This window comes from Stenella coeruleoalba, assembly GCF_951394435.1.
Source record: "Stenella coeruleoalba genome assembly, chromosome: 2".
NCBI classification, from domain to species: Eukaryota; Metazoa; Chordata; class Mammalia; order Artiodactyla; family Delphinidae; genus Stenella; species Stenella coeruleoalba.
Window position 1 is genome coordinate 124,903,400 of NC_137147.1, and position 23,721 is coordinate 124,927,120.

Consider the following 23,721-nt stretch of genomic DNA (forward strand, 5'->3'; position numbering starts at 1 on the left):
TACTTTGGTGCTCTTATACGATTTTAAATATAATTCTTAGGACTCAGAACTCTAGAAATATATAGGAATGAACACGTTTGAATTTGAAATGTGCATCTTGTCACACATGAAATAATTATTTTAATTGCTGTTTGATGTGTGTGACGATATCTGAGAAAGTTTAATAAAGTTGGATTTCTCATTTCCAACTAATCTTAAAGTTACTATAAGATTATTTGGAGACAATTTTGAATTGGCAAGAGCAGCCAGTGCCTCTCATAGTTTAAGGAGCATATAAATGCAGGTTTATTTCAGTATGTCTGTGATGGACCCTATACAGTCTGCATTTCCAAATAAACGTCCAGGTGCTGTGGCTGCTGCTGGCCATAGGGAACTGCACTTGCTGGTCAGCCACAGGGCTTTCTGATACTGCTTTCTGACATTTGAACCACAAGAGTTCCTCCTTTTGCTCCTGTTCACTTCACTCTCCCTCGGTAATATCTATGTTCCCCTTCATTTTCATGGACACTTCCTAGCAGCCTGTGTGCATTCAGATAGGAGTTGCCATGCTCCCTGGCTATGCCTAACAGAATGCATGCTGCTTTAACATCTTCTACCTATGAGCCACACTCTCTCTTATCCATCTGCTGGAAAAATGAAAGAGTAGAGTTACGCAAGAGAAAAAATTTGGGGTGGAGCTAGATCCTTCTGCTCACTCATCCAAGCTGGGATGTGAGAAAGATCTGATTATGGGAAACAGTTGAGATTTCAGAGTTTGTTGTATTAGTCTCCTTTGGTGAATACAGCATCCAAGGCCAAACTGCTTAATTCCAGGACCATTTTGCTTGCAGAGAAAATTTGCTACTTCAATCTAATTTCAGAGTACTTAGTTGCAAATATATACCTAATTAATTTATGGATTTGTATTCTCATGGAATGACTAAAGAGGTTCGCTCAGCTCTCACCTCTCTCCCCAGTTTCCACCTCTTACATTCCCTTCCAATAAATGTTTCACAAAGGTGTACTGTGAAAATTGGGTCCTACTACGGGCCTAATAAATCAAACCTGCAGAGGGAGCACTTAGCAGGAGAGCCCCATGATGTCATCAGCAACCAAGTTATGGAAATGAGAAATTTGGCAAAATTGGCTTTGAGCTGGAACAAAAGCATGGTTTGGAGATGACCTTTTTTAACTTTCCATCCTTAACGAGGCCTTTATTTTGTGGGAAATTATTCTCCTCAGCCTTGGATTTTTCTGCCCTGTTTGGTTTATTCAATTCTTTTCACCAGAGAAAACTGTGTAGAAGTTAAATTCTTTTAGAATTTAACTTTTTGTCAGCAGTTATCTGTATTATTTTGCATCTTGCTTTTAAAATGGTAAATGTTCCTTTTCTTAGGTCAGGTGTATGCAGTTGACCCACATTTACTGATTCACCCAGTTATGTGGTTTTTCTGTTCTGTATTGTATCTGTAAGGTGAGGAGATTTATTCTTTATTCAAAGTGTGGCTCAAGAAGTTGAGAGGGACAGATCAGATAAAAGATGAGTGTCCAGCCTTTGTTTACATGCTCAATTATTATTTCTTTTTTTCCACCTTTTATTTCTATTCTGTTGGTCCTCAATGAATTAGGGCCAGACTTCTTTTTAAATTGTGACCTATCTGGCTGGAGTCTTGTGAGGTGTTTGTACCCCATTGATTATATCATACTATTATACCACTACTATTTAAACATTCACCACCAATAAAACGTACTGATTTCTAACCCCTTAAAGACATCTATGAGAACTTCTGAAGTTCTGGCAAGTTGAATTGGCTTGAAAAGCAGAGGTAATACAGTGTGAGCCCTCATGGCAATGATTAAGGAATGTAATATGATTGGCGACACTGACAGGAAAGGCAAATTCACATCTGAAATCCTTATCTATTCCAAAGAAGAAGAACCACTCGCTGCCAACTCAAGGATGCAAGGCTTTACAGTAATGAACCTGTCAGTATCCCTACGGAAATGGTGCCACATTGAGAAATACGGTTGGCTCCCATTGGTAGCAGAGGGTTGCTCATTAGTGGCAAATCAGTTTTGGTGAGGGAAAGTCCACTTTGTTGAGCTCATGATGTCCTGCATCTCTGCTCTTATGGTTATTTTGCATGTGGACTTGATGCCATGAAAGTCTACATCCCTTACTCATGCAAAATGCTTATACTTTCCAGCCCTACTCAGGCTTGGAGTATAGAATCTCCGTTCATGAAGGATATATCAGGCTATGTATCTTTAATAGTAGCCCAAATCAGGCACTACATCTCTCTAGGCACACTAGGAAGCCAAGAATCTATGAGACTGGTGAATGGTTGTGAACACAAGAACACGTTTCTGTTTCAAAACTCAGGATTTCTCCGTGGGGGTTCTCCCACTATAGCTTGTCAAAGAAGCCGTCCGTATTTGAACAGATACTTTAAGTACCATTAGCTCTGCTGGGTCACAAGACCCACATTGCACTTTAGGCTCTGTACTAAAGCATCATCTGCCACTCAGAAGGGCTAACCCAATGCCCAACAGACTATCGAGATGATTAGGGTCCCCCCAGGTTGGATATATTATGAGAGAAAACACTTGAGTTTACCGAGTCCAGGGATAAGAATCAAGGAGAAATCCAATCATTCTTCTGGGCTCCTAGAAGACGAACATAGGTAAACAGACTGCTTAGTCCCTGACTTCCATATCTCCCTCTGACCTTAGACCGTCTTGTCATTTTGTGTATCCAGGGAATTAAAAAATTCTAGCCAGAATGGAATTACTCCAGAAATTCAGATTATTTTCCTTTCCTCTGGGCACAGTCATCCTGGTGAATAACTCCTTTCCTCTGGGAAATACTTGGAAGGAGAATTGCAGTATAGACAAGAACCCACTTTTCAAAGGGACCTGCTCAACAAAGGGGCTCTGAGTCTCTGTATTGTCTTAAACCTGTGGCCAAAATAAGAGTCCATGAGCCTCCATTATGTCAACATGTGCTACAACACCCTGGCCCTAGTTCTTCCCCGATTTATATAATCTGGTATAAAGCCTTCATAGGCTTTGCATCTGTCATTGCTACAGACCTTGGGATCTATTAGACTTTGTCTCAGAAGCTGTGGATCAGATTGCTCTGATTTATCTTCCATTCCTAGGGCTTACCATGGCCATTGAATCTACTGCCTCTGTAAGTTAAGTCATGCCACTTACTCCAAGAGTTAAGGTTCATGGCGGCATCTCCCACCATTGTTTGCAGTCTCCACTGAGCTTCCATGGATGCTGGAAGTCTCTAGCTGAGACCTTTCTAGTCTCTTGGTGAGGGCAATATCCTTGAGAGTCCCTGTTTGTGGCTAAATGGTGAATGGATTAGTTACACATGGTAGACCCACTCCATTTCCACGTCTTAAAGTCTTGGGCCGTTTGTTTCTGATTTATCAGGGAAGTGCCAGCATCCCAATGTCTTTGGCTGAAGACTACTATGAATCCAGGTTTCAAGTCATTTTACTCAAATAGTTTCATTGTTAAGCTTTAAAACAAATTGCTGGTAATGTTTAACCCCTTCATTTATAAATTGCAGTCAGCCCAGTCTTATAGCTGGTCCTTTCTGGTTCTAATATCCTTAAGGTAACTCCCCAGCAAGCTTTACAGACTCCTGTGAATACAAATATTCAAGAAGTTGCAGTCTCTCAAGTGTGTCTGCAAACTCACTGGGGAATAGAACCTGACGTTCTCCTTCTGGGCTGTGCTTGGAGGTGACTTTGTATTGGGCCCGAAACAATGAGAAGAGCATCACTAGAGAGGCTACTGGTCCAGGGTGAGTCTTTGAGAGTTTTTAGAACAGAGAAGCTAGTTTGATGTGAGGTTGGAGGTTCAAACATGCCACTCCAAGCCTTAGGGTCCCAAAGCATGAGACTTCATGAAGGTTCTCTTTTACTTAGAATTCCTGCTCTGCAACCAGTACATTCAGGGTCTGAGCATAAACTCTGTTTTTAATTTACAAGTAATCAAGTGAGGCAAAGTTCTATATATTACTTTTCAGTAGAGAGTAACTGTCATTGATTTCTGTGGATCTCTACTGAACACTGCTGACCTCACTTTGACATTTTAGCACATTGTTTAGTTGTCCTTTTAAAATTATTTTAAAATTTTTTTCCATTTTACTTTTTATTTTTTACATATACATGTATCCATTTTTTTCAAATTCTTTTCCCATTTAGGTTATTACAATATATTGAGAAGAGTTCCTCTTGCTATACAGCAGTTTCTTGTCTGTTACTTATTTTAAACATAGTAGTGTGTACCTGTCAATCCCAAACTCCCAGTCTATCCCTCCACCCCACTTTTCACCCCCAGTAACAATAAACTCATTCTTCTACTCTGTGATTCTGCTTCTGTTTTGTAAATAAGTTCATTTGTATTTTTTTTTATATTCCACATATAACAAATATCATATGATAGTGGTATTTGTCTGGTTTACTTCACTTAGTATGATAATCTCCAGATCTATCGATATTGCTGCAAATGACATTATTGCATTCTTTTTAATGGCTAATATTCCATTGTATATATGTACCACATCTTTATCCATTTATCTGTTGATGGACATTAGAGTTGTTTCCATGTCTTGGCTATTGTATAAACAGTGCTGAAATGAACATTGGGGTGCATGTATCCTTTTGAACCATTTTTCTCCAGATATATATCTAGGAGTGGGATTGCTGGATCATATGTTAGCTCTATTATTTGTTTCTTAAGTAAACTACTTAAAGTTCTCCATAGTAGCTGTACCAATTTACATTCCATGGTCTTCTGAAAGAAATATTATTTTCCAAACAAAAGTTTGTTTCAATTAATAAAAAGTAAATGTTGGCCATAGTAAAAATAATTGTCTCAGATATTCACTCCATAAGGTCAAGGTTTCCGAGGCACTGCAGAATGTAGTGGCTAAGCACACGAGTTCTGAAGTGTTTAAAGCCATATTTCCAGCATTTAAAATATTTTTCTTCATTTTTCCTAGGTGTCTAACATTGGGCAAGCCTCAGCTTTCTTATCAGTAAAAAGGCGACAACAACAGTACCTCCTTCACAGAGAAGTACTGAGCGATACAGCGCACGTAAAGTTCTTAGCACATAGTCCTCTATAAAGGACAGCTGTTATTGTAATTTACCAGCGAAGGGACCTTCAACTTTGGTGACAGACCAGGGAAAACTAGACAATTCTGGTAAGAGGAAGGAATTAATGAACTTGAAATGTTTACCGGTATTCAAACGTAGATCGAAGTAATCCAAGAAGTAAAAATACAGATACTTGTGAGTAGTCCAATTGACATCTGAAAACCTAATGCAAAGTTCAGGAGCCTACGTTAAGTCTTGGAGCAGAAGTGAAAGCTGACAGAGGTGGAAGAATATGTCTTATAGCCCACCCTACCCATCATTCCTCCAGTACCTATCCAGGAGCAAACGGTTTGTCTTGCTGAAGTCATAATAGATGAGCTAGGGAACCTGATGATTTTTTTCAGTAAAATGTGTTCCGTTCAAATTGACCCAAGCAGAATGTAAAATCTGTCTTTCCTTCCTGGTGGGAGTTGCCATTGGTTTGCAGTCCTGTTGGCAAACACAGGGTTTTACTTTAGTGTCGGGCTGCAGCCCTTACTCAGGAGAGGCTATTCAGACTTTTCAGGTAGTCAGTTCTCCCTTCCCCATGCATGGATGGTGTTGGAGCAGTAAACCAGAACCCTGCCCACACTAACCTATGCCTGGACTGCAGGTGAAGCCCTCCTTGGCTTGGCTAGAGCCGGGTTTCATGCTTTGCATGGGTGCAGGAGGGGTGGCTTGTTCAAAGTGTGGGTTCTCTTTCTGGGCTCTAGCAGGAGTGGAGGAAAAGGGCACATACCTTGAACATAGGTCACTTGTAACATTCCTTCTCTTAACATTTGCAGAATCTTCCTCTGGGTAGGGCTAGCACAAGGGTGAGCTTCTGAGAGGAGCAGTTGGTGTTATAACCCCCTTGGTGTGCAAGGACCCCCATGTGGACCTGAAGGGTCTTAGCAGTCCCCTTTCCAGGTCTCTTGTTTGGCAACCCACAACCAGAAGACATCTACTCAGTTCAAATATTTCTGCCAACATGTGCATTTATTTGTATTAGAAGTACAAATGTAGGAATCCAAATACAAATACAGAGGGCGGCCCAGCCTGCCCAGAGCAGGGCACAGCGGGGATCAGACCGGTGAAGCGGGGCGCAGCGCTGCCCGTGTCGCCAAGGCACATTAGGCACGGAGTGCCTGCTTTTCACTAGGACACCACGAGCTGCCCAGCTAGCAGGGAGTCACGTCTTTGACAGAGAGGAGGAGGACAGCAGGACATGGGGCCAAGAGTCAGAACCTCCAGTCCCTCATAGGACGACAGTAGAGCAAGGACTGTGTGAAACCACTTGATGAGGGTGGAGACCCTGACCTGGTCCTCAGCCCACTTCCCTAGAAAAAGACCAGCACACACATTTGTCCAGGGCGCCTCCCCTCCCTGGGTCAGGCTCCTCTACACTGAGCACTCAATGCAGATTCCTAGCAGCTCTCAGATTCTGATATCCATCTCGGAGGAGATGAATTCACAGGCAGGAAAGATTCCACACAGGAAGAGAGCAGACATGTGCATCTTTTCTCCCATTCTGCCTGAGGCATCTCTTAGGGCCCCGACTGTTTTCCTTTACATGCAAGATTCAAAAAGAGAAGACTGCACACTACGGCTCTTACACGTGGCACAGTTCACACTAGACCTGGTGCTCTCTCACATTATACATGAAAGCTGTGTCCTAAACAAGCGCTACAGTGACTATATGCAACCTACATCTTGAAGAACTACTTTTGGCTTATCAGTTAAAATAGACCACAATGCACAAATGACCAAAGAATCACTCAGGTGCACCCTAGTGAAAAAGTGATGATCTTAGTAAAATGCAGGTTTTTTGGACTCCAAAACAACTTCTGATCAGGTATTAAACTTGATTTTCTTTTTAAAGAAAGAATGTGGTCCCATTCTTCCAGGAAATACATTGTCAGTTCCTCTGTCTGTGTTTTCCTGAAAATGGTTAAGAAGCTAATACGCTATTATTAAGAAACTGTTCTCCTCTTCGTTTCAACTATGTTTGGGGTAATACAATTAGAGTAATACACACGCTAATAAGTTTTCCCAGTTTTACCACTGTAATGGGGACACAAATTCACACATCACTGCATGTAAACACAAGATTGCCTCTTACTCTTCACAAGACAACCCAGGCCTAATTCCTGAAAATTATTGCTCTCTTAGAAACTTCCAGAGAGAATGCATTTGTGAAGAATGAATATTTCATTTAATCCAGGAGCAGCTTGTAAAGAAAAACATACCATGTAGTTTCACATACATACGTGTGTAAACATGGTTCACTAGCACAAAACTAATCATTTTGAAGGTCAAGAATGATTGAAAGTATCCTTTTAAATGTTTTAATAGAGTTATTCTGAAGAGCTAATGTATAATACTGTAAATTTCATCAATATATTTTACCTGTGTCTATTTCTATCCAAAAGTAAAAATTCCAAGGTATATCAGACTTGTTAGACCTAACAAGTGTAATAAGAAGCGTATTGATATTCTTCATGGGTTAACACAATCTGAGGTGTACACAGAGTGTTCTTCTTTGGGAAAAGAGCTCTTAGCCAATTTAAATTTAACTTCATGAGAAGGAATTAAAAAGCCAAATGCAGTAAAAGCAGCAACAAAAAAACAAAACAATAAAAGCCCAAAAGCAACCGAAGAAAAATTAGATGAAATATCTTCCTAAGGAATCATTTTAAATTCTGATTTGAGGCAGTGTAGACAGGACTTCTGGGACAAAGAGACGCTCTGGAAATGTTTAAGGCGACCAAAATTTTGAACTATGATCTGCATATTTTATATTTAAAGTGAAATCAAACTTTTCCATTTTTAAGTTCTAATTGTGTTATGGTTTGGAAAAGACATAAACCTTTCTGCTGAAGGAATAGCTAAAGACTAGCATGGAACATGAAAACGGACATAGATGATGATGTTGATGGTGTTGTAGTTGTTGGTGATGATGATGATGATAATGCTGATGTAGCATATTTTATTTCTTCTAAAATCCTATCATTCTGCTGCCAACTTAAAAAGGTCGTCAGCAAATTATGAATTTTCTATCAATACTTATCTTTTAATTACATTGAAAGTCACTTCAAACTGAAGCTATTTCTCTTTTTTTTTTGTGCTATACGGACCTCTCACTGTTGTGTCCTCTTCCGTTGCGGAGCACAGGCTCCAGATACATAGGCTCAGGGGCCCAGCCGCTCCGCGGCATGTGGGGTCTTTCCAGACCGGGGCAGGAACCCGCATCCCCTGCATCAGCAGGTGGACTCTCAACCACAGCGCCACGAGGGACGCCTCTCTTTTTCTTTTTATTAACCTCTCTGTAAGCTTCGCGAGCCCTCCTGTTCTAACCAGGGCACGAACTCAATAAATGGGGCAGTTAGCTGATTAGTGGACGAGTTGACTGGAACTGTTAGGTGATAGGGTGGTCGGATCTCGTCGAAGTGACTGAAGTGCAGTTCTGTTTATTGAGGGGCTTTCACCTGTCAGCTGACAAAGCTGACAGCCCAAAACTTTCCTGTTGTAAACATGAATAGCACGTGAAAAACCCTGTTGTAATAAATACTAACTAAAACAAAGCACTCATCATTTGAGGCTGAAAAATCAGTCTGACAGTAAGTTCCTCTACTTTTTAATGGAAAATGAGAACTTTAGTATTGTATTTTGTGAAAAACTGGTAAGTGGGAAAAATAGAATCCAAATAACTAGTAAAGAAGAAAATATAGCAGCCACTTCCTGAGTCTGGAGGATTTGATTATTGGCACTCAGTCTTCACTCTCTCCAACCTACACAGTTTAAATTGTTCAGCAGTTTTATTGATAGAAGACCATCCTTCCCTGCAAAAACCACTATCACCCTCACGTTGTAGAGTAGCCCATTGGGCTAGGAAAACTGTTGTGTTTACAAATGCAAAAAAAATGACGTGGTGGAGGTAGGTGACTATCTGAATAACGCAATCAAAATGATTTACATTTCCCTCCCATTATCTGAATGATACATTCATATAGTGTTGCTTTATGTATGTGAGTGTGCATGCTTGTCTTTTGTCTTCCTAATTATCTTCTAGTTCATTTTCCTATATAATAAAATTTTAAAAACCAACTTGGTTGGACTTTTCTGGTGGCGCAGTGGTTGGGAGTCCACCTGCCAATGCAGGGGACATGGGTTTTGCTACGGTCCGGGAAGATCCCACATGCCGCGGAGCAGCTAGGCCCGTGAGCTATGACCGCTGAGTCTGCGCGTCTGGAGCCTGTGCTCCGCAATTGGAGAGGCCACAACAGTGAGAGGCCCGTGTACCGCAAAAAAAAAACAAAACAAAAAACAAACAAAAAAACAACTTGGTTAACTCAAAACATTGCAGACTTGTTAGTGTATGTTCAGCTACATTCTTAGCACTGATATAAAAAAATATAGTGTGTATGGGAGCAAAGTAATGTTTTGTTCACATTAAAAACCAAAGCATCATTTAACTAGAGAACATTTTGAAAAAAAGTAGGAAACATTCTCCATTTTGACCTGAATAGAAGAAGACCAGGCTTATATCCTGGAATTGCTAATTTGTAATCACAAGAAATTTTAAAGGGAGAGGAACTGCCCTGTCTAATCTTCAAAGATTATCAGACATTTTATTTTAAAAGCATGGTTTTATATTTCCAGAGCTGTTACTGACTGAGGTGTTTTCTTATTTTCTCAACATATACGTGTTTTCTCCCCATAATAATAAAAACCTTTTTTTATAGTAAAACGTAAATCACCAAGGAATATGAGAAAGGGGTCTGTCACTTAGCCTGAACTTTTATTTTTTGGCTCTTCTGATGTGATCATTCAATGCAGTGGTAACTGCTAAACTGTGTGAACCTGAAGCTCCCTACAGGCATATTTGAGGAAAAAAATGTACAGATTACACACTTCCTCAGTTTTGGACAATTAGAAAGAGGCTTCAAGAGAAAATTGTGAATTTTACATTTACAGTGTGTTCACAATCTGGTACTTTCCCTCTTATTTACATGCACTTCTCTGAATATTTTTAATGTGATCAGGTTTTCAATTCTAATAGTAAACATTTCAGTGTACATTTACATCCAATTATGCTTATCCTGAGTCATTCATTTTCTTTTTACAGAAAGAAATTGAAGATTAAATTTCATACTTATATATATATATAAACACTAGTATACTGGTGTGTTTAGATCAGTAGAATGACTGAGGTTGGAGAGGAGAGAATGTTGGATTCAGAAAACAGAGATGATGCTATATATATAATTTCATAAGAGTTGCCAATTATGCTTAAATATTGAATGGCCTTGAAACGAGAAGCATCAGTAAACATTTCTGAAGGTATAATTGGAATAAATATATGTTATAAAAATGCTTTTAGGTTATTTTCTTCCCCACAATTTCACTGGCAAATTGTCTCCTCCAGAACTTCTTTTAAGAAAGAATAGATTGAAAGTCTTCATACTGTTAGACGTTATAAAGTAGGGAACTGTGTTTGAAGAACAACTTGGGCTGCCCTCCTTGAGTGGAATGTGGTCAGGACACCTCCAGAGCCCTCCTCTGTGGGTGAGTGTGAGGTTGATGTATTAGGGACAGGGTGAGACTGTTAATAGGTAAAATTCTCCAATTGAAGAGAAATTTCATTTAGGCCAATAAGTTCAAACTGTTTCTCTACAAATACTCATTGTTATTTTATGTTTTAAATTGGATTCTCTAAATAAAAGCCAACTGGCTTGTGGCCTATGTAGCAACTAAAACATCAAATGGCAGGAAGGAAGTTGACGGGAAGAAACTCAGTATCTCACATTATATAGACATCCTTGAAAACTGCATGATAAATATATCAGTATATCTGCATTCACTTGATACTAAACAGTGTTCATACAAATAGACTAATTTCAACTTTTTCTGGTCTTTTTCACTCATCTTTTCTGTGTATCGTCTGCATTCAGTAAAGTGTATGAAATTAGCACTTTTCTATATCTTCTCTTCATAATGTTTTATCTTTTTTCTGAGTAATATATGTCCAAATATATAATTAAAATAAAATGTAATTTCCAATAAAACAAATACAATTTTCTGAATGAGAAAGAGGAAAAAAAATTAGTACGAAATTTTTAATAATGCCAACAGATATTTATGTGTTAACCTACCGGTAGGACTTTTTCTTTTCCTATCAATGATGGAAAGCTTCTGAAGAGTCATGTGAAGTACATACCAGCATCCAGTTATAACAAAGAACTAACATCAAGAAGCAACTTGGCTTTGTGTTATAAAAATACCAAAAGAGTGATAATTTCAAGGTTTTTTTTCCTTTGGAATCTTGCTACATATCCATATTTCAAAGTATAAAATAATTTTTTCTTCAAAATGTATCATTGATGTTAACCATTACCCATTTTTTTGCTTCTAAAGTTGATTTCACTTGAAACAATATTCACTAAGAAAATTTTGTAAAAATTCTATCTACACTTCTTTCACACACTGGAAAGCAATGTCAAAACAATGGCTTGTGAATGCTGTATACCCATCTTTGAAAGATAATCATTGAACTCATAATAGCATATACTGTGGGGTTCACCTTCGTCTAGTAAAACACAACTCAAGGTAAAATGTTGAACTACTGGTGTTCAAAGATAAACATATTTGACTTTAGCTACATGAGAATTTTGAAAATTCATTTTTTTCTCAACTGAAAACTTGTGGATAATGCATATACATCCTTCCCAAGCCTAGGGTGAAGTTATTAAAGAATGCCAACCAGTGAAGATGGTGCCAGAGCAAAGAGGCCACAGAGAGAGGAAACTGGGTGGTAACTCACTGCAGTTCACACTTGAACTCAGATTGCCTGGGCGCTGAGATCAGTAGAGTGTATCTTGGCCAGCAGTGACTTCGCATACATGGACACCGGTGCTGCCAACGGTTGCAAAGAAAAGATACAGAAAGGGGCCGGGCCTAAGAGCTTCTCAGATATTTGCTTGTAGGTTTCACAGATTTCTTCACAAGGAAAATTCGCAGCTGCTTCCAATATCCAGAAAAATATATCTCCACTTACAGATTCAGTAAGAATTAACAAGAATATCACTTTAAAACTCAATTAACCTGTTTGTGTGCTCGCATGTTTGTGTGAGCCTGAAATACATAATAGAAATATTTGCCACATACTCCTACGCTGCTCAAAGGTATTACATAATTTCAGATAAACTGAGTAGTATCTTTCCTTGCTACTCCAATTGATCACTATTGGTCTGGGTAGGGCCAAAGTTTAGAAGGAAACCTAACACTCTTTATTTTTCACCAGGAGGAAAATTTAGAGATACAGATATCCCACCCAATAGACCAAGTTGAAAAGCAGGAACGATGTAGGGAAAAAAACCCGAGAATATGAGTCTAGTTCCAAGATGTCTATGTGAATACGCCCTTTTCTCCAAGATCCTGATTTGCATTCTTCATAGCAGCAGAAGAAGCTCTGACAGTCTTTCCCATCCAGACACTCATAGACACAGGTGTCTTCAAATTCCTGCCAGTACACGGAATTGTTTAGGGTAACCATTGCCGGTGGTGGTGGACTCATATCAAGGAGAGAATAGTTCTGCTGGCAACAAGAAAAACACAAATATCAACATGAGATGAATCAAGATCAGCCCAAGGTGTATCAAGAAATAAGTACAGTTTATGCCTGTTCAATAAATAAAGAGGACTGTGCCATGCCCTATGCCCACCCTCATTCCTGCTCTGAAAAGTTCAGTCTTTGCAAATTTAATGCATGAAAAACTACAGTGACGTTTGCAAATCTTGTATTTCTTGGGTTACTGATAAGGGAGAATAAGCCTATTTTCAAATGTGTATTTGCAATTTCAAGTCCCTGTTCTGCCTACTTCTCTTCTGATTTGGAGTATACACACACACACACACACACACACACACACACACACACACACACACACACACATATAAAATTCCGCAAATGTTAAAAAATACATATAATAAAGTGTGGAGAAGTAAAGTTCTTTTTTTTAAATTATCAAACAGTATTTTTAAAAGTACATAAGGATGATGAGAGAATCTTCTTGTTCCATGCAATTCAGGTGAAAAATGAGTTTTCAATGTGTGGATACCAGACATTGCTTGTCATCTATAGATAGCCAAAATCTGTGTACAATTGGAATGTTATATTTTCTACTTCACAAGCTCTCCTCCTGATGTTGGAAGTCAGTATGGAGCAGATAAGGAGACAGGACAATTTACAGTCACACATAAATGAGAATAGTTTGATTAAATATATTTGTAGCTCTGTGGAGTCAAACCACAGAGAAGCAGGTAGAGATGTAGAGCATTCGGTATTACTACTGGTAGCCTTTGGGGACATCTTTTTAATTGGGAAGTGATTGTGTATGAGGACCGACCTTAATCAAGATGTCCTCGTCCTACTGTGCACAAGCCAATAGCCAGACAGGAGCATAATGGTACAGCTGTCTACTTTCATCAACAATTCTAGGCAATGGGCAGAAATGAAAATTTTGCTCTAAGTTAGGTTATAATGTAGATACATATCCTCCCTCTCCCTGAGAGGGTGTAAATATCACCTGAAGGTTTGCTAAAAAAACAGATTCCTGTGTCTGTCTGAAGTATTAGTATTTTTCTAACAAACTCCAGTTGGAAAAGATCTGCCTTTATTGAAAATAGCACATGAATTTTGACAGTGTTCAGCCAGATTTTCATCATATTTCTTCAACACTTTGTACCTGTGTAGGGTCACACAGAGAAGCTCAGCAATTACAGGCAGGCGAGCCCAACAGAAGGAGCTTATCAAAATGGACATCAGAGGCCTCTGCAGGGAAAGAGCTCACTAGAGAGTCAAAGGGTGCTCATGAAGGTCCCAGGCTAAAAACTATAAGATATCTGGGACAAAATTGCCTATCACACTCCCTATCCCACCTCTCGAGGTGGTCACACAACACCGAGCTGATCTCCCTGTGCTATGTGGCTGCTTCCCACTAGCTGTCTATTTTACAATTGGTAGTGTATATATGTCAATGTTACTCTCTCACTTTGTCCCAGATTACCCTTGTTCCTCCTCGTGTACTCAAGCCTATTCTCTAGGTCTGCGTCTTTATTCTTGTCCTGCCACTAGGTTCATCAGAACGTTTTTTGATTCCACATATATGTGTTAGCATACGGTATGTTTTTCTCTCTTTATGACTTACTTCACTCTGTATGACAGACTGTGGGTCCAGCCATCTCACTACAAATGACTATTAAGTTTCACTTTATGACTAATCCATTGTACATACTGTCATATCTTCTTTATCCATTCATCTGTCGATGGACACTTAGCTTACTTCCATGACCTGGCTATTATAAATAGTGCTGCAATGAATATTGACGTCCATGTCTCTATTTTGAATTATGGTTTTCTCAAGGTATATGCCCAGTAGTGGGATTGCAGCATCATATGGTAGTACTGTTTTGGTTTTAAAGGACCCTCCATACTGTTCTTCTTAGTTGCCGTATCAATTTACTTTCCCACCAAGAGTGCAAAAGTGTTCACTTTTCACCTTCGCAGCATTTATTTGTAGTTTTTTGTGTGATGTCCATTCTGACTGGTGTGAGGTGAAAACTTGTAGTTTTGATTTGCATTTCTCTAATGATTAGTGATGTTTATCATCCTTTCATGAGTTTGTTAGCACTCTGTATATCCTCTTTGGAGAAATGTCTATTTAGGTCTTCTGCCCATTTTTGGATTGTTTTTTGAAATTACGCTGCATGAGCTGCATTTTGGAGATTAATCCTTTATCAGTTGCTTCATTTGAGGGTTTTTTTTCATATATATATAATTTGCTAGGCAAAAGCTTTTAAGCTTCATTAGGTTCCACTTGTTTACTTGGGTTTTTATTTCCATTTCTCTAGGTGGTTGGTCAGAAAGGATATTTCTGTGATTTCTGTAATAGAGTTTTCAAAGCTTTTGACATAATTCAAAACTCTCCATAATGAAAAGACTCTCCAGAAAGTAGACGTAGAAGGAACCTACCTCAACATAATAAAGTCCATATATGACAAACCCACAGACAAACCCACATCATCCTCAATGGTGAAAAACTAAAAGCATTTCCACTAACATCGGGAAAAAATCTGCCTACTCCTACTGTTATTATTCAACAGCATTTTGGAAGTTTTAGCCACGGCAATTGGAGAAAAAGAAATAAACGGAATCGCAATCGAAAACAAGCGGTAAAACTGTCACTGTTTGCAGAAGACATGATACAACACCTGGAGTACCCTAAAGATGCTACCAGAAAACTGCTAGAGCTAATCATTGAATTTGGTAAAATAGCACAAAAATCGCTTGAATTCCTACACACTAACGACGAAAAATCTGAAAGAGAAATTGAGGAAACATTCCCATTTACCACTGCAACAAAAAGAATAAAATTTCTAGGAATAAACTTTCCTGAGGAGACAAAAGATCTGTATGCCGAAATCTTTGACACTGTTGAAAGAAATTAAAGACGATACAAACAGATGGAGAGATATATATCATGTTCTTATGTTGGAAGAATGAACAATGTGAAAATGTACTACCCAAAGCAATCTACAGGTTCAATGCAATCCCTATCAAACTATCCATGGCATTTTTCACAGAACTAGTATTTTAAAATTCACAATTTGTATCGCAACACAAAAGACTACGAATAGCCAAAGCAATCCTGAGAAACAAAAGGAGCTGGAGGAATCAGCGTCCCTGACTTCAGACATACTATAAAGCTACGCTAATTAAGACAGTATGTTACTGGCACAAAAACAAAACTAGATAAATTGGAACAGGATAGAAAGCTCAAAGATGAACTGACGCCCACGAGGTCACCTTATCTTTGATAATGGAGGTAAGAATATACAATGGAGAAAAGACAGCCTCTTCAATAGGTGGTGCTGAGAAAACTAGACAGCTACAAGTAAAAGAATGAAATTAGAACACTTGTTAACACCATACACAAAAATAAACTCAAAATCGATTATAGATTTAAATATAAAGCTTGACACTATAAAATTATTAGAGGAAAATAAAATAGATATTTTAATTAAGGAGTCTCCAAGGTCATCTTCAGTGCAGCTAGGTTCCTTCCCGACTCACTCCTGTTTCGCCTGTTTGTATATTGCAGCAATGTGACTTTCTCAGAACGCTGTTTCTTGGCAGCAGGTACTACTGCACACCCAGAGTGGACTAGCCTTGCATACTATGGGGTGGGAAATCGTGGCACATTTATTTGGACAATTTTCCCCAAAGCAATGTGTGGTCATCAGTGGAGCCTGCTGCTGACCCTCATCGCAGAGAGGTTGCTCATCTCTGCTTTTCCTTTTCGGAGGTAGTGGCCCGTCAACTAAACTAACATGTGGATCTTTCAGAATAGAGTTGAAGATATTGTCAGCTAACTCCCCCTTCCTCTTTCTTCTGAACTTCTGTTGAAGTTTTCTCTGACTGCGTCTTTGCACATAGTCTGGAACTTTTTCTGTCTGTGAATTGTTTTTCTATGACTTTCTTCAGGGTCATTACACTTTCCTGCTTAAGAAAAATAAATTCTTCTAGCTTCTAGTTATTCTTTCTTTTGACAGTATCATTTCTACACCACTGATGTCAATATTTCTTTCTCCACTCCGAGCACTCTGGCCGTGTGAAGACTGAGAGTGGAGGAAGATATAATGTGCTCTCCGGCCTCAGGCTATTCGTTCTGATATTTTTCTGTTATTCAGCATCCCCCGCTCCCACCCATTCACCTTACTTTTCAATGCGTTGTTATTTGGCAGCATTTGATGGCCAGAACTATATGTTCACTGTGTAAAAATGGCCTTACCTTCTGTCAGAACTACAATGATACACACTTGAAGAAATGCTGATGAAAATTGTCTGAAATGCACTGAACATACGGTGCTGATCAGCAGTTAGAAAACCAATTGTGCTGTATGCTTGGGCATAAATTATTGTCAATTTCTGAGTTCACATGTATAAAGGAATAGAAATATACGTAAAAATTGTTATATGATAAAAGCGGTAGCGCACATCAATGATTTAAAGACATATTTTTTAATTTTTCAATAAATTCTTACATTAATCCATACAATCAATATTCAAGCACATTAATAATTAAATATAACAATTTTTCTTTAAATTGTGAAACCTTACTCAATATTTAAGAGGCCTTATGTTTTCAACATCTCGGCGTCCTTTCAGTAGAATGGGTGTTGTGAGGATAAATGAGTTGATACATGTACTGGTGGAATGCATTTTGGCAAAACTTGTGCAATCTTTGGCGTAGCCAATTCTGCGTCTAAGAATTTAGACTAATAGTTACAAGTATGTACAGAACTGTAATGATAAAAATATGTTTAAAAGTGAAAAAGTGTGGATTAGCCCTTTGTCCAGCCAAGATTGTGCATCAATCATGAACATATGATACAATTATTAAGATGATCCTATAAATTAATATTTTGACCCAGAAATGTATTTATAATTATTTTTGAGTTACAGGAATATATATGGTATACACTTTTACCCGGGGGGGTGGGTAGAAGGAGTGATTTTTTTCCCTTTATTTTCCAAATTTTCTTAATTGGACATATTTTAAAGAATTAAGTACATTTTTGAAGGGAGTACATGCATTATTCATTGGCCTCCAATAAGTGCATATGTAAACAATAATATCTTTCTATTGTAGTTTATCCAGAGTTCTCAGAAATATTTGCACTTGCAGTGCTATACGTACGGAGGGGGCTTGTAGACTTAAGCGTTCATGAATCCATCTTGAGGAATCTGGATATAGTAACTACAAGGAAATCAGAAAAAGTATTTAGAAAACTACTATGGAAATCTGCATCACAAAACACAGGTAAAGAGTAATCTTTAAAGTATGATCACATCAGTCCACGCCACTGGTAGGTGAAGCTGAAGAGTGCTTGAATGTCACATTCATATCTTTGGAATACCTGTGTTGTATTTTTAAAGACTTCTTCAACTATTTATATCATTATATAAGATCCTATGAATAAGAATCATTTACCTATCCTCCCAGAAAATCTTTGCTACTGGAACTCACCGATGTCTTTTTCTTAGTGCTAGCTGGTTTTCTACAACTTGAATAGTAGTTGAGGGTAGCATACTCCATCAAAGCAGCAAAGACAAATAAGAAGCAAACGGTCACGAAGAGGTCCATGGCTGTCACATAGGAAACACGAGGCAAGGATTTCCTGGCTATGGTGCTGAGTGTGGTCATGGTCAGCACTGTGGTTATGCCTGCACAGGGAACACATACCAAGTTGTGAAAGGGGTCACACAGAATCCCTCCATTGCGACACAGTGTTTTATTTTTATGTGACTGCTTCTTGACATTGCATAAATAGAATACATTTAATTGTAATTGTTTAATTTTGTAAGCAACAGTTCCATAAAATGTTTTATTATAGTCTTCACATTAACATTAAAATACCTGAATTAAGTTAATATCTTCCAGTTTATACAGTTATTTTCGTACTGTTTGACATTTTGCCTCTTAAAAATATTTTTAATGAAAATACAGTTTTCAGTCCCCTGTACTTTCCGTCAGTTCGTCATCTCACACTTTTTTCTGCCCAGATAAACCACTTTTTGTCTTCTCCTTCTCTATGCAACTTGTAAACTCTTTTTCTTGAAGACTCAGCACTCTTTCTGAGGCAAACGGCTTCGTAGTACCCCAGGCAGATCTGATAATATGTAGTTTCACTATTCCTGTACCTTCTATGATGTACCTTACTCTTCTGCTTCTCACAGAGAATTGCATATGTCTTTGCAGTATGTCTCCCTGAACTGACTCTGTGATCATTAAGAGAAAAACTGTATCTTGCTCATCTTGCTAGCCTATTACCTAATATTGTGCCTAGCATTCTAGGCTTTTCAATAAGTGCTTTGCATAAGTGTATTGATTCTTTGATTAATTAGTTAACTAATCACACTCGATTCAATCTATTTCATATATGTCGGCTAACACTAAAGATTTAATCAAAGACTGTGGAAAAAATTAGGAAAGGATCATACATGTGATGAAAGAAAAACAAGAAAAGGAAATGGAGTTTACTAAAATGAAGAGTGAAATAACTGGATGATTATCATGTGAAATGATGAGCCTGCAGGATATTAGAACATGCAAGAGCTGTCAGACAGGCAGGCTAGTGACATAGACAACAGACTCACAAGAATAGATATTTTAACACTCCACCTCTGTGATTTAAAGGGAGTACTATAAAATACCTGCCCAGAAGTACTAATCAGGGATCAGGTATACGTGACAGATGCACACACATCAGATACCAGGTTTGCAGTTTGCATCCCAGCTACAGTTTAGTGCATATCTGGCCTGGCAATCAACAAAGGCCAGTTGTAGAATAAATCAAACAGCACAGCATAAACAGCTTGAGTAGGTGTACAAGATAATGAACTAGAAGTCAACGGCTTCAGCCTTGCTCTTGGCTTTTCAACATTTGGTCATATAAAGTTACCTTGTTTAAAATGAGTTTCTTTAATCAACTCAGTGAAAATAGGATGCCAGGCTCTCCATGTTGTAGGTGAGCAAGTTGTGAAACTTTTTGTAAAAATGATTTGTAAATTTGAAAAGTCTACACTGTTGACAGGTATTTTTATGAAAGAAGATTTCACAATAAATATATGTCCAATTTAATTTTTTAAAAAAGTGTTGACCATGTCATCTCTACAGAATTTATAAGTAGGTATTTTTCAGTAAAATTGGGTATTTTTACCTAACTTCTTCAAAACTTTTTTCTCATGTTTTGGAACACCAGGTGCAGTTATGTTATACATCTTCATACTGTCTCAAAGATCACTGAGGCTCTGTTCATTTTAAATATTTTGATTCCCTCTTTTCTTCTGATTAGTTAAATTTTATATGATGGTTTTCAATTATACATGACTTTTTTCCCCTGCCATTTTTCAATCTGCTCTTAAGCTCATCTAGTGATTTTTTTTCAATTCGACTATTATACATTTAACTCTAGAATTTCTTTTTTAATATACTACATCAGCTATTATCCATCTGGTCATCTGGTAATTCATTATTTTATTTTAAATCCTTGAATATTTGTAATCATACATGCTTTTACAGATAGTTTCCTGTAATTGATATTTAATCTCATAGCGTTGTGGTCAGAAAAGATACTTGATACAATTTCAATTTTCTTAAATTTACCAAGGCTTGATTTGTGACCCAAGATATGATCTATCTTGGAGAATGTTCCATGAGCAATTCAGAAAAATGTATATTCTGTTGTGTTTGATCAAATGTCCTATCTGTTGATTCAACATCAGAGTTGCATTTTTTTTACATCTTTATTGGAGTGTAATTGCTTTACAATGGTGTGTTAGTTTCTGCTTTATAACAAAGTGAACCACTTATACATATGTTCCCATGTATCTTCCCTCTTGCGTCTCGCTCCCTCCCACCCTCTTTATCCTACCACTCTAGGTAATCATAAAGCACAGAGCTAATCTCCCTGTGCTATGCGGCTGCTTCCCACTAGCTATCTATTTTATGTTTTGTAGTGTACGTTTGGGAGTGTATTTTACGTTTGGCCTGCAGTTTTCTTTCTTTGTGACGTCCTTGTCTGCTTTTGGTATCAGGTGGCTTCGTAGAATGAGTCTGGGAGTGTTCCACCCTCTGCTATATTTTGGAAGAATTTGACAAGGATAGGTGTCAGCTCCTCTCTAAATGTTTCAAAGTGCCTGTGAAGCCATCTGGTTTGTTGGAAGATTTTTAATCAAAGTTTCAATGTCAGTGCCTGTGGTTGTTCTGTTAATATTTTCTATTTCTTCCTGATTCAGCGTTTGCAGGGTGTGCAACTCTAAGAATTTGTTCATTTCTTCCAGGTTGTCTATTTTATTGGCGTAGAGTTGTTTGTAGTAATCTTTCATCTTTTGTATTTCTGCAGTGTCAGTTTTTACTTCTCCATTTTCGTTTATAATTCTATTGATTTGAGTCATTTCCCTTTTTTGCTTGATGAGTTTGGCTAATGGTTTGTAAGTTTTATCTTCGCAAATAACCAGGTTTTAGTTTTATTGATCTTTGCTATCGTTATCTTCATTTCTTTTTCATGTATTTCTCATCTGATCTTTATGATTTCTTTCCTTCTGCTAACTTTGGGGTTCTTTTGTTCTTCTTTTTCTAATTGCTTTAGGTGCAAGATTAGGTTGTTTAACTTCTTCAATAAGTGGTGCTGGGAAAACTGGACAGGTACATGTAGAAGTATGAGATTAGATCACTCCCTAACAGCATGCAGAAAAATAAGCTCAAAATGGATTAAAGACCTAAATGTACGGCCAGAAACTTTCAAACTCTTAGAGGAAAACATACACAGAAGACTCTAAGACTAAGTCACAGCAAGATCCTTTTTGACCCACCTCCTAGAGAAATGGAAATAAAAACAAAAATAAATGGGACCTAATGAAACTTCAAAGCTTTTCCACAGCAAAGGAAACCATAAACAAGACCAAAAGACATCCCTCAGAATGGGAGAAAATATTTGTCAATGAAGCAACTGACAAAGGATTAATTTCCAATATTTACAAGCAGCTCATGCAGCTCAATAACAAAAAAAAAAAAAACCAAACAACCCAATCCAAAAATGGGCAGAAGACCTAAATAGACATTTCTCCAAAGAAGATATACAGGTTGCCTACAAACACATGAAAGAATGCTCAACATCATTAATCATTAGAGAAATGCAAATCAAAACTAAAATGAGATATCATCTCACACCAATCAGAATGGCCATCATCAAAAAATCTAGAAACAATAACTGCTGGAGGGGGTGTGGAGAAAATGGAACACTCTGTACTGCTGGTGGGAATGTGAATTGGTACAGGCACCATGGAGAACAGTATGGAGGTTCCTTAAAAAACTACAAATAGAACTGCCATATGACCCAGGAATCCCACTACTGGGCATATACCCTGAGAAAACCATAATTCAAAAAGATCATGTACCAAAATGTTCGCTGCAGCTCTATTTACAATAGCCAGGAGATGGAAACAACCTAAGTGTCCATTGTCGATGGATAAAGATGTGCCACACAATGGAATGCAATGGAATATTACTCAGCTATAAAAAGAAACGAAATTGAGCTATTTGTAATGAGGTGGCTAGACCTAGAGTCTGTCATACAGAGTGAAGTAAGTCAGAAAGAGAAAGACAAGTACCGTATGCTAACACAGATATATGGAATTTAAGGGGAAAAAATGTGAAGAACATAGGGGTAAGACAGGAATAAAGACACAGACCTACTTGAGAACGGCCTTGAGGATATGGGGAGGGGGAAGGGTGAGATGTAACAAAGCGAGAGAGAGGCATGGACGTATATACACTACCAAACGTAAGATAGATAACTAGTGGGAAGCAGCCGAATAGCACAGGGAGATCAGCTCAGTGCTTGGTGACAGCTTGGAGGGGTGGGATAGGGAGGGTGAGAGGGAGGGAGACGCAAAAAGGAAGAGATATGGCTACATACGTATATGTACAACTGACTCACTTTGTTATAAAGCAGAAACTAACACACCATTGTAAAGCAATTATAGCCCAATAAACATGTTAAAAAAAATAAAAGAAAGCCTTGCCTAAATGAAAAAAAAAATTAGGTTGTTTATTCGAGATGTTTCCTGTTTCTTAAATTAGGATTCTATTGCTATAAATTTCCCACTTAGAACTGCTTTTGCTGCATCCCATTGGTTTTGGTTCGTTTTGTCTCTATTTTCATTTGTTTCTAGGTATTTTTTTATTTCCTCTTAGATTTCTTCAGTGATCACCTCGTTATTAAGTAGTGTATTATTTAGCCTCCATGTGTTTGTATTTTTTACAGATCTTTTCCTGTAATTGATAGCTAGTCTTATGGCGTTGTGGTCAGAAAAGATAATTGATACCACTTCAATTTTCTTAAATTTACCAAGGCTTGATTTGTGACCCCAGATATGATCTATCCTGGAGAATGTTCCATGAGCAATTCAGAAAAATGTATATTCTGTTGTGTTTGATCGAATGTCCTATAAATATCAAATCCATCTTGTTTAATGTATCATTTAAAGCTTGTGTTTCCTTATTTATTTTCTTTTTGGATGATCGGTCCTTTGGTGAAAGTAGGGTGTTAAAGTCCCCTACTATGAATGTGTTACTGTTGATTTCCCCTTTTATGACTGTTAGTATTTGCCTTATGTGTTTAGGTGCTCCTAATTTGGGTACATAAATATTTACAATTGTAATATCTTCTTCTTGGATCGATCCCTTGATCATTATGTAGTGTCCGTCTTCGTCTCTTCTAATAGTCTTTATTATAAAGTCTATTTTGTCTGATATGAGAATTGTTACTCCAGCTTTCTTTTGGTTTCCACTAGCATGTCTCTAGGTCTGTTAGGGTTCTCCTGTAGACAGCATATACATGGGTTTGTTTTTGTATCCATTCAGCCACTCTGTGTCTTTTGGTGGGAGCATTTAAACCATATAAATAAGGTAATTATCAATATGTATTATCGATATGTATGTTCCTATTCTTATTTCTTAATTGTTTTGTGTTTGTT

The 23,721-nt window shown here is 37.9% G+C and overlaps 1 protein-coding gene across 2 annotated transcripts in view; it reads right to left on the bottom strand.

Annotated features, from left to right (window-relative positions):
• Nucleotides 1-12,176: 12,176 nt before the first annotated feature.
• GABRG3 (gamma-aminobutyric acid type A receptor subunit gamma3) overlaps nucleotides 12,177-23,721 on the bottom strand; it is a 644,601-nt gene continuing 633,056 nt past the window's right edge. Inside the window, exons 8-10 of one of the 2 annotated variants that reach the window (XM_079915154.1) lie at nucleotides 18,209-18,405; nucleotides 17,879-17,938; nucleotides 12,177-12,711 (exon numbers count right to left, since the gene is read on the bottom strand). In XM_079915154.1, the coding sequence (XP_079771280.1) occupies nucleotides 12,430-12,711; nucleotides 17,879-17,938; nucleotides 18,209-18,405 (539 nt within the window). In that variant the 3' untranslated portion in view covers nucleotides 12,177-12,429. Of the gene's footprint in view, nucleotides 12,712-17,860; nucleotides 17,939-18,208; nucleotides 18,406-23,721 lie in introns of both variants that reach the window. The other variant, XM_079915153.1, reaches the window with a different exon arrangement.